General features: G+C 37.3%; 1 protein-coding gene across 9 annotated transcripts in view; it reads left to right on the top strand.

Moving 5' to 3' along the window:
- The window catches only part of GUCY2C (guanylate cyclase 2C), a 117760-nt gene that overhangs the window by 52368 nt on the left and 53192 nt on the right, over positions 1 to 12200 (top strand). For all 9 annotated transcript variants that reach the window (XR_014233732.1, XM_082352586.1, XM_082352585.1 and 6 more), the window contains 3 exons: positions 1283 to 1379; positions 3390 to 3507; positions 5546 to 5681. Coding sequence is in view for 8 of the 9 variants with exons in the window: in XM_082352586.1 (XP_082208712.1) it covers positions 1283 to 1379; positions 3390 to 3507; positions 5546 to 5681 (351 nt within the window). In the remaining variant the exon portion in view is untranslated. The remainder of the gene's footprint in view (positions 1 to 1282; positions 1380 to 3389; positions 3508 to 5545; positions 5682 to 12200) is intronic.

Below are 12200 nucleotides of genomic sequence, written 5' to 3'. Positions count from 1 at the left end.
TTTTGATGATTAAAACCTTATCCTCTGAGAGAAATTAGCAAAGTAATGTTGAGCAAATATATTAACATTATGAAAGTAATGATGATGCTAAAATCCAGCTTTTATAAGCCAAAAATGATATCACGATCCACCATCAGTAAACTGCTTTTTATGTTCACCACAATCTAATATATTGTTGGATTTGTGACGAATTCTCAAATATTCTGAACCCTGGTCCCCTGGTGACCAAGAGGACTTATTTATTGATATGTAGCCTTAAGCAAAATTACCAGGTAGGCAAGGATTGTCTCACTTTGCTTTACTCTGTCGGTATTTTACCTGCCTAATGATCTCTCAGTTATAGGCCAAGTGTGAAAGGCCAATGGGATACTAAGTTATTTGGTGATTTATTTCACTTTCCACAGAATTCTTTTTGCAAATAAGAATATATCAGGAGCAAAGGAATCAACTGTGGAATTTTCTACGAGGAAATGTTCTTGCTTGTCAGGATTTCCTGGTATCGCTTGAAATATCATTTGCTGTTACAATTAAGCATTTGCCATATTAAGAGCCTACATTTGCAAAACATTAACCAAGATATGGGGAACAAGAAATATAAGACGATTCATGTCCCTAAAGTGTTTACACTTCAACTGGACAACACAGTGTGTGAACAGATCTAATGAAGTGTCTCCCAGCTTATTCATCCTTCTCATCAAGCCGTGCATTTGGGAAATCTGGCTGCAGTGGATAGGAGAGCTTAGAGAATCAGACTGGAACTCGACCACTGAAATCACTGAGCTCTGAGCTAAGAAGCTGCAACCAAAACCCAAGGAAAGGTGCTTAGGAAGACTTCATAAATTCTCACATTAATTTATATCTTTTCCAACTACTTTACAAGTGGCAGTGCCCTTCACTTACCACTGAAAATAGCGTCTATATAACTACTCCAGCCTCGTGTAATGGAATAAGCACTAAGCCAGACTCAAATACTTGACTATCAGAATTATTCATCCACCAGTTTTTAATCTCATTGGCATTTTAGCTACAGTCTCCTTAAATCAATAAAATTAAGGGGAAGGACTAGATGATTCTTTTTAAGATCCCATGCAGCTCTCCTCTGATTCTATGACTGTAAATGAAAAATAAAAGGAGGGGGGAGTAAATTGAAGGAACTGGTGTTAATCTTAAAACACGAATGTAGCATGGACTTACTGGGTTCAAATTCAGGCCCCTGGTTCCCTTCCTGCTTGGGAGTAGACTATTGTATATTTTTCTCCCTGTCTTGCTCTCTCTCCTGCAGTGATTGTTATGTGTGGTACACCAAACACCATCAACGTCCTCAAGGGTGACCGAGCAGTGGCTGAAGACACTGTCATTATTCTAGTGGATTTTTTCAAGTAGGTATAATATTTGGAAGAACTCTCCTCCTTTCAGAAAGGAAATACTCTAAGGATTTCTGGAAGATATTCTCTTTTCTCACGTTTTGCACAGCCTAAAATGGGATTCTCTATGAAGATAATACTTTAACCAGTGTTTCATTTCTTCTTTATCACACCGTCATTCTTATTTAATTAATTATAGCCTTAGCAGAGATGTATACCTTTGACATAACTATCATGTCTAAATACAAAAGTTTTATGAAATCCCCATGAAACCCACATGCTCATTCAACAAAGATCCTGGTCTTCAGCCTGATTTTAAGGTGTTTTTTTTCCAGGCAGTAATAAATCAACTAATATCCCAATCATACTTCTGAGAACGTGGGCCCTATCTATGCCTTCAATTGCTAATGGCCTTTGGTCCTAGATTATTTTTCCTTCAGCCTCCTTCGGTAAGAGAAAAGTTCCCGTTAAGTGAATTTGATTTACACAGTTATTCTTTGCCCTCTGTGGTATAGTCACTGGGTGGTTATCTTTTCCTCTGCACTTATCTGGAGCTAAGGGGAGAAAATTCTGGAGAACAGAAACTACCTCTTATCACATCCCCTCTTTTTACTAGTCATTTTCTAACATGGTTGGAAACCCCACAAACAAACTGTGCAAAGGTAATATCTGAGTCAGATTAGGCTTAAAAAAGGTGTTGCTGGTACACCTGTGTCCCTTGCCCCATCAGCTAGATCATATGACTTCACTTATCTGATTGGATCATTAATCATTCCCTGTCCGTATTCAGACCAGAAACTATTCCTGCACTATATCATATTTGCCTAGTCATTTCACCCACACTAAATGCACTTGTCCCGGTACTGAGAAAAATGAGGCATAGGAACTGCAGGCCTATCTTGTTCACAAAGATAATTTAGTCAACTGAGCCTTTTAGCTGCAGAATACAAAAAAGAGGGCAAAATGATCAACATTTTATTCCTACAACCACATTGATAGCTGCTTTCAATAGCTGCTTTGCCCTCTGGAAGGAGGCCTCAATGTAACCAGGTTGGTGTAATTTTATTTTTAGCAAATCCTCAATCAATTGCCAAAGTATTGGCATTCTTTTGTCACTATTCCCTAAGGACCTCTGGGTCTGTTTCGGAATGATCATGAGATAGATTCATTTGAAACTAGACATAACTTGGGTTCAAATTCTAACTCTGACGCTTCTGGTTCATTTGACTCTTGGGTATTCCTTAGTATATCTTGAGATTCTCATTTGTAAAGTGAGAATAAAAATGTCTACTTTATAAGGGTGCTTTTAGGATTAGATGTGACAATATGAGCAAACTATTCAACACAGTCCTCTGTACATAGATGTGTTCACCTACTGTTTGCCTATTAAATGATGGTCATCCTAGTTACAGCGGTTCAAGCTTGTTAGATTATTTGCATATTAAAACATTAAAATGATTAGGAAGCTTGGGACCCATATGATTGGCAGTGCCATCCCAGACGGTATTGAGGGTCCACAATGTGCCAAATACTGTCTAGGAGTCAAGGATACAAGGACCGATAATCTAATGTTAAGAAGCTTACAATGTTAGAGAAAATGCTTAGTCTTTTCATGCTTATGTTTCACCATCTGGAAAGTAAATTTAATTCATAAACTTTCTCTCTATCCTATCCATAAATCTCTAAAGTGTTATAAGCACTTAAGGAAAAGAAAGTTTCCAGGTATAAACCAAGGGTCATTAAGCCTTGAAAACAAGCTTATGTGCCCAGAGCCCCCAAAAAATCTTCCTCAAATAAGTATCTGTATTCTGATCTTCCTTTCCATTTGTGTATGTTAACCACAGCTGCCTAATTTCTTCTATTCAAGGTAGCAGGTGTAGAAGAAACTTATCTGGGAAAAGTAGAACGTTTTGCAGGAAAAAGATGTTTTAAACTATTTCAAGGCTGCTCTATGAATTGTAGAAGCTCCATTTCTATTTTTGGAGGAATCTAATTTTCATGAGGAACTTGTACTTTTTATTCCAGTGACCACTACTTCATGGACAATGTCACAGCCCCTGACTATATGAAAAATGTTCTTGTTCTGACACTGCCTCCTGAAAATTCTGTCTCAAATAGCTCTTTCTCCAAGAATTTATCACTGGTAAGCTTCATATACGTATATATTATTATTTTGTTGGCAAGGGTAAAATATCATTCTTCCATTTGGGACCCAAATTCTAAAATGAGCAATTCATTTTTTTCACTTGTTCCAATTCACTCAACAGATGTTAACTAAGGCCAATAGCAGGATTCCTGCTGCTAAAACTGTTACTATAGGTCACTGTGCTAGGCTCTAGATCAACACCACAGTGCACACTGCTGTGACATCAGAACAGAAATGACAGTGTGGGAAGATCAGAAGAAGCCCTGCTAACGTAGGGGAGGTGGAAATTAAGCAATGAAAGATAAATGAAGTTCCCTACATCCTAAAGCAACTTTCTGCTGGCCCTGATATCACAGTTCTACCTCTAGAGATACATATTCCTAGGTTAAGACATTGTCCCTTTTTTTTTAATTAGGTTGGCCATTGTTCAACTTTGTCCAGGCAAGGCCTGGTTTATTCCTCTTATCCCAGCATCCCATCTGGTTTAGCATTTGTCCCAGAAAAAGAACCTCCAATTGGACATTAAATCATTAATGTCTCAGCACTTCCCTGGTGGTCTAGTGGTAAAGAATCCGCCTTCCAACGCTGGGGACGCGGGTTTGATCCCTGGTCAGGGAACTAAGATCCCACATGCCGCGGGGCAACTAAGCCCGCGCGCCGCAACTACTGAGCTCACATGCCTCAACTCTCAACTAGAGAGTCCATGTGCCCGCGTGCCGCAAAAACCGCAGAGCCCATGCACTCTGGAGCCCACACGCCACAACTAGAGAGAGAAAACCCGAACGCCACAACTAGAGAGAAGCCCACGCGCTGCAAAGAAGACCAGACACAGCGGAAAAAAATAAAATAAAGAAATTTTAAAAATATATTTTAAAAAAATCATTAAATGCAAGACCCCTGCCTCTAATACCACTTCGGGTTTTATCAGTCACTGCACCATAACGTGACTGAATTCATCGGATGTTTTCTGCCCTCAGACACAGCTGAGAGCAGGTTAGAGAGGGAAGTGGGGGCGCAGTCTGTCCTGAGGACCCTGAACAACTTGGGGATGACAAGGCCCAAAGAGCAGTGAGGAAAGTTGGGGACCTTTGAGAGAATCACAGCTTTGCCTAGACTAGCAGTTCTAAGCCCTGTGTTTTGCAACCCTGCCAAAATTAGGGGCTGCAACCCCTTTGGGGGCTGGGTCTTAACTCATTCTTTTCATGTCATGAAAGGATGATTTCAGCAAAAGACACTGAAACCAATGAGCAGTGTTTTAGTTTTTCCTTTTTATATTTTCTAGCAAATATACTTCTGGGTGTAGTATTCACATATCATTTGCACAGCTTCTAGGCTCTGGCAAAAGTCTGATTCTTCACAGGTGGGAGTTCCAAAGTGTCTGAGCCGACAGAACTCACGTGGTCTCAGGGGGGCACAGAACTTTTAATCCATAGCCCATCTCTGTGAAGACAACCACACAACTGTTGCAAAGGCAGAGGAATTCTGACCCCCTTCTTATGTTCCCCAGGGCAGACCTTTGTGGCTTGAACTAACACCCAATCAGGACTATCTCCAAAGCAAATTCAATGGTATCATCCAATGAAAACTCTTCCCACCCCATCAGGATACTCAAAGGCAGTGGGGTTGTTTTTGTTGCTGTTCTCTTTTCCTCTTAAATGAAAGCATTATTTCTATATAAAACCTTACAGGAATCGAAAATGCTGTATGTTGTCCTTCCTGGTCGAAGTGAAATATTTTCTCATCGTGGGAAGGAGGAAGCACAGCCGCTTTTAGATACTTCCCTAAAGGCAGGGTTTGCAGTTTATTGATCCCAAGAGAAGACAGAATTGTCACGTGGGGATGATAAAGAGCCCTGGTCCAAGAAAAGTTTTTCCAAAACTTCCTTTAATACCACCCCTACAATTCCCCTAATGTTCCTTTACCTTTCCAGTTACCCTGCTGACCCCAAGAATGTTTTTCTCCAGGTTCAAGACCAGAATCTTTTTTTTTTTTTTTTTTTTGGGAACTCATTTTGAGATTTTCCTTTCTCATTCAGGCGAAAAATGATTTCGCTGCTGCCTACTTTGATGGAGTCTTGCTCTTTGGACACATGTTGAAGATATTTCTTGCAAATGGAGAAGAAGTTACCACCCCTAAATTTGCTCATGCTTTCAGGAACGTCACTTTTGAAGGTACCGGTTTCCTAGGAGCAAACAACACTTACCTAACAGTTTCTAGAGGAATCTGATGAAATATGGGCCCTGTGGGCAGACTTTGGGAAGCAAAGAGAGGGTGTGGCAATAAATGAATCAACAGCTAAATACCTTTAACTTAATTGGAGGCAAACATAATTGCATAAACCTTGGGGATGCTATAATCTATAACTAGACCCCAGTTTATGGTTCAGAACTTCAGAATCTTTGGATATCAAAGGAAGAGCAGGTAGCTCAGGCCCTGTACTTATGACCAAGCTCATCACAGGGCATTTTGGGCAGTGATGTCCTGACTCTGCTTAGAGACCAGCAAGAAGAGAAATAGCTGCCGTTTGATTTTCGTCCTTCCATATCTCCCTTTCTGTCCTTCAGGGATCAAGGACCCTGTGTTACTTCTCTAACTAAAAAACCTCTCATAGCAGTGCCATCCAAAAGCTCCCAATACAGTGCCTCTGAGCCACATGGATCAACATTCCTTTGCTACCCAAACCCCTATGGAAACTTCTGTCTTTCATTTCCCAGATCTCGTCCAGATACTAGGAAGAAATTTCCTTTTAGATTTAATGTGTATTACGTAAAAGACAAATGATGGTTCACTTCTCTAACTTGCCTGAAACCTTTACTCTGGAAAACCTTTATCCTGTTGCAGAGTGAGCCTTCTTTTCTTGGCTTCAGAGGGCAGCAGACACCCAGCAGTAAAAACTGAGGGCTGTACCAGCATCTGTGGGGTATGACAATGACAGGAAGAGATCACTTCTGCTCCCCTGAAAATACAGGGAGGGAGGGAGAGTCATTAATCACTCCCTGTATCCCAAGTTCTGCCAGTGACTTTATGTGCATTTTTTCTCAATTTTTTTTTATTGTGGTAAAATACACATAACATAAAATTTACCATCTTAACCACTTTGAAGTGTACAGTTCTGTGTCATTAAGTACATGCATATCGTTGTGCAGCCATCACCATCCTCCATCTCCAGAACTCTTTGATTTTGCAAAACTGAGATTCTATTCTTACTAAACAAGAACTCCCCATTCTCCCCTCCCTCTAGCCCCTGGAAACCGCCATTCTACTTTTTGTCTTTATGATTTTTACTACAATTTTGACCACGTAATCTTATGATTATGATTTATATGTACCTCATATAAGTGGAATCATACAATATTTTTCTTTTTGTGCTTGCCTTATTTCACTTAGCATGGTGTCCTCAAGTTTCATCCATATTGTAGGATATGTTTCCTTCCTTTTTAAGGCTGAATAATATTCCATCATATTATATACAACGTTTTGCTTATGCGTTCATCTGTCGATAGACACTTGAGTTGCTTCCATGTTTTCGCTAAGGTGAAGAATGCTTCCATGAACATCAGTGTATAAAGGTGTCTTCAAGACTCTGCCTTCAATTTATTTGAGTACATACCCAGAAATGGAATTGCTGGATCATATGGAAATCTCATTTTTAATTTTTTGAGAAACCATCATATTGTTTTACACAATGGCTATACCATCTTACATTCCTACCAATAGTAGTGCACAAGGGTTCCAATATTCCACATCCTCATCAACACTTTTATTTTCATATATATATATATATATATATATATGTTGATGAGGAGAGAGAAATATATATATTAGCCATCCTAATGGGTATGAAGTGGTATCTCATTGTCATTTTGACTTGCATTTCTTTAATGAATAGTAATGTCGAGCACCTTTTCAGGTGCTTATTGGTCATTCGTATATCTTCTTTGGAAAATGTCTATTCAGGTCCTTTGTCCATTTTTTTTTTTTCTTTTCTTTGTCCATTTTTGAATTGTGTTGTTTTCTGTTGTTATTGTTGAGTTTTAGGAGTTCTCTATGTATTCTGGATATTAATCCCTTATTAGATATATGATTTGCAAATGTTATATCCCATTGTGTGAGATGTCTTTTCACTGTGCTGCCGTTTTATGCGCAAAATTTTTAAACTTTTCATGAAGTCCAATTTGTCTACTTTTTCATTTGTGGCCTATGCCTTTTAGTATCACATCCAAGAAATCATTGCCAAATTCAGTGTTGTGACGCTTTTGCCCTGTGTTTTCTTCTAAGGGTTTTACAGTTTTACATCTTATATTTAAGTTGTGGCTGCATTTTGAGTTGACTTTTGTATATGGCATTATCAAAGGGTCTTAACTTCATTCTTTTGCATATGGATATCAAATTTCCCAGCACCATTTGTTGAAAAGACTATGTTTTCCCCCATTGAATTGTCTTGGCACCCTTTTCGAAAATCATTTTACCATATATGCAGTGTTTTATTTCTGGACACTCTATTCTATTCCATTGGTCTATTTGTATGACTTTATGCCAGTATCTTTTGATTACTGTAGCTTTGTAGTAAGTTTTGAAATCAAGAAGTGTGAGTCCTCCAGCTGTGTTCTTCTTTTTCAGGATTTGTTTTGGCTATTCAGGGTCCGTTGAGATTCCATATGAATTTTATGATGAGTTTTCCTATTTCTGCAAAAAATATCATTGGGATTTTGATAGGGGTTGCATTAAATGTGTCAGTTGCTTTGGGTAATATTGATTTCTTAACAATATTAAGTCTTTCAATCCTTGAATATGGGATGTGTTTTCATTTATTGATGTTTTCTCAAGTTTCTTTCAGAAATGTTTTGTTGCTTTTATTGTACAGGTCTTTCACTTCCTTGGTTAAGTTAATTCCTAGGTATTTTATTCTTTTTGATGCTATTTTAAATGAAACTGTATTCTTAATTTCATTTTCTGATGGTTCATTGTTAGCGTATAGAAATGAAACTGATTTTTTTTGTGTTGACTTTGTATCTTGCTACTTTGCTGAACTCTTTTATTAGTTTGAACAGGTTATTTGTGTTTGGAATCTTGTGAGTTTTCTACATACAGAATCATATTTTCTGTGAACAGAGTTAATTTTACTTCTTCCTTTCCAATTTGGATGCCTTTTTTGTCTTGCTTAAATGCTCTGGCTAGGTCTTCTAGTACTATGTTGAATAGAAGTGGTGAAATTGGGCATCCTTACCTTGTTCCTGATCTTAGAGGAAAAGTTTTTAGTCTTTCACCATTGAGTATGATGTTTGCTGTGGGTTTTTCATATATGGCTTTTATTATGTTGAGGTAGTTTCCTTCTGTTCCTAGTTTGTTGCGTGTTTTATCATGAAAGTATTGAATTTTGTAAAATGCTTTTTCTGCATCAATTCATATGATCATGTGGTTTTTTTCTTCATTCTCTTGTAGTGTATTATATTGATTAATTTTTATATGTTGACCCATCCTTGCATTTCAGGAATTAATCTTATTTGGTCATGTTGTATTCTCCTTTGAATATGCTACTGAATTCTGTTTACAAATATTTTGTTGAGGATTTTTAGATCAATGTTCATAAGGGATATTGGTGTGTAGTTTTCTTTTCTTTTTGTGTCATTGTCTGGCTTTGGTATCAGAGTAATTCTAGCCTCATAGAATAAGTTAGGCAGTGTTTCTCTCCAGGTTTTTGGAAAAGTTTGAGAAGGATTGGTGTTAATTATTTTTTTAATGTTTGGTAGAATTCACTGGTAAAGTCATTAGGTTCAGGGCCCTTTCTTAGGGGGTAGAGGGTCTGGAGATTTTTGACTACTGATTCAGTCTCCTTACTAGTTATCGGTCTATTCAGATTTTCTGTTTCTTCATGGTTTTGTTTTGGTAGGTTTTGTGTTTCTAGAAATTTGTTCATTTCATCTCGGTTATCCAATTTTTTGGCATACAGTTGCTCATGGTACTGCCTTATATTCCTTTTTATTTCCTTAGAATTGGTTGTAATGTCTCCACTTTCATTTATGATTTTAGTAATTCAAGTCTTCTCCTTTTTTCCTTACTCTATCTGGCTAAAGGTTTGTCAATTTTGTTGAACTTTTTGAAGAACCAGCTTTTGGTTTCATTGATTTCCTCGATTGATTTTCTATTCTGTATTTCATTTATCTCTGCTCTAATCTTTACAGCTTCCTTCCTCTGCTAGCTTTGGGTTTAATTTGTTCTTCTTTAACTGGTTCCTTAAGTTGTAAAGTTAGGGTGTTGATTTGAGACCTTTGTTGTTTTTTAATGTAAGCATTTATGGCTATAAATTTCCCCTTAGCACTGCTTTGATTGTGTGTGTCCCATAGTTTTGGTGTGTTGTATTTTTATATTCCTCTATCTCTAGGTCTTAAAACTTTTCCCTTGTAATTTCTTCTTTGAGCCATTGGTTATTTAAGTGTGTGCTGTTTAATTTTCACAAATTGGCGAATTTTTCAGTTTTCCTTCTGTTATTGATTTCTAACTTCATCTCATTGTGGTCAGAGAAGATACTTTGTATGATACCTATCTTTTAAATTTTAACTGAGACTTAATATGTTGCTTAACATATGGTCTATTCTGGAAAATGTCCTACAGGCACTTGAGAAAAATGTGCATTCTGTTGTTGGGTAGAATGTTCTGTATTTGTCTATTATATCTAGTTGGTTTATCATTTTGTTCAACTCCTCTATTTCCTTACTTATCTTCTGTCTTGTTATTCTATCCATTAGTGAAAGTGAAGTATTAAAATCTCCAATGATTATTGTAGAACTGTTTCTCTTGTGCCAATTTTTGCTTCATATTTTTTGTTGGTCTGTTGTTGGTTACATAAATGTTTATACTTGTTATATATTTTTGCTTTATTGAATGTTTTATTAATATATAATGAATTTCTTTCTTTGTCTCTTGTAAACTTTTTTGATTTAAAGTCTGTTTATTTGATATTAGTGTAGGCACCTCTGCTCTCTTTTGGTTACTATTTGCATGAAATATCCTTTTCCTTCCTTTCACTTTCAACCCATTTCTGTCTTTGGATCAAAAGTGAATCTCTTATAGACATCATACTGTTGGATCACCTTTTTAATCCAATTTTTGAATTTCTATCTTTGATTGGACTATTTAATCCATTTACATTTAAAGTAATTACTGATAAGGAGAGATTTATTCTGTCGCTTTGTTATTTGTTCTTTATATGCTGTGTAGCTTTTTTATCCCCATTTCCTGCATTACTGTCTTCTTTTGTATTGTTTATTTTTTATAGTGAAATGTTTAAATTCCTTTTTCATTTTTTGTGTATATTCTTTAGCTATTTTCTTTGTGGTTACCATGGGGATTACATGCTAAAATTATAACCCTCTAGTTTGACTTTATACCAGTTTAACTTCAATGAATACAAAAACTCTCCTCCTTTAATAGCTCCATTCCCATCCCTTTCAGACATTGGTGTTGCAAAATTACATCTTTATACTTTGTGTCCAAGTAGGAAACTAATGTTTTTTTAAGCATTAGTCTCCTAAATTGCTTCAAAATCAAAAGGTGGAGTTACAAACAAAAGTTACAATAATACTAACTGTTAGACTAATTTTTTTTAATGTATCCTCTCTCTCTCTCTCTCTCTCTTTTTTTTTTTGGCTGTGCTGGGTCTTTGTTGCTGCGCGTGGGCTTTCTCTAGTTGTGGCGAGCAGGGGCTACTCTTGGTTGCAGTGCATGGGCTTCTCATTGTGGTGGCTTCTCTTGTTGCGGAGCACAGACTCTAGGCATGTGGGCTCAGTAGTCATGGCTCACGGGCTCTAGAGTGCAGGTTCGGTAGTTGTAGTACACGGGCTTTGTTTTTCCGCGGCATGTGGTATCTTCCTGGACCAGGGCTCGAACCCATGTCCCCTGCAGTGGCAGGCGGATTCTTAACCACTACGCCACCAGGGAAGCCCTGTTCATCTCTTAAGTCATGTAGAAAACAAAAAGTGGAGTAACACATAGTTCTTACAATAATACTAGATTTTGTCATTGCTTGTGTATTTACCTTTACTGAGATCTTTATTTCCTCATATGGCTTCAAGTTACTGTCTGTTGTTCTTTCATTTTAACCTGCCAGACTCCCTTGAACATTTCTTGCAGGACAGGTCTAGTGGTAGGTAACAAACCCTCTCAACTTTTATCTTAGAATGTCTTACTTTCCTTTCACTTTGAAGGACAGCTTTGTTGAATAAAGGATTCTTGATTGACAGCTTTTTCTTTTAGCATTTTGAATATATCAGCCCACTGCCTTCTGGCCTTCAAAGTTTATAATGAGAAATCTGCTTATAAATCTTATTAAACATCTCTTATATGTGATGAATCACTTCTCTCTTGCTGCTTTCAAAATTCTATATCTTTGGCTTTTGACAATTTGATTATAATGTGCCTTGGCATGGATTTCTTTGAATTCATCCTACTTGGCATTTATTGAGCTTCTTGGATGTTTATATTCACGTGTTTCATCAAATTTGGGAAGTTTTCAACCATTATTTTTTTAAATAGTCTCTTTACCCATTTTTCTGTCTTCTCCTTATGGGGCTTCCACAATGCATGTATTGGTCTGGTTGGTGGTGTCCCACAGGTCCCTTACGCTCTGTTCACTTCTCTTCAATCCTTTTTATTTCTGTTCCTCAGATTTGATAATTTCCATTGTCCTATAT

This window comes from Balaenoptera borealis (assembly GCF_965194805.1).
Source record: "Balaenoptera borealis genome assembly, chromosome: 13".
Taxonomy (NCBI): domain Eukaryota; kingdom Metazoa; phylum Chordata; class Mammalia; order Artiodactyla; family Balaenopteridae; genus Balaenoptera; species Balaenoptera borealis.
Note: the sequence above shows the minus strand (reverse complement) of the source record. Positions and strands in the feature narration are given on the sequence as shown.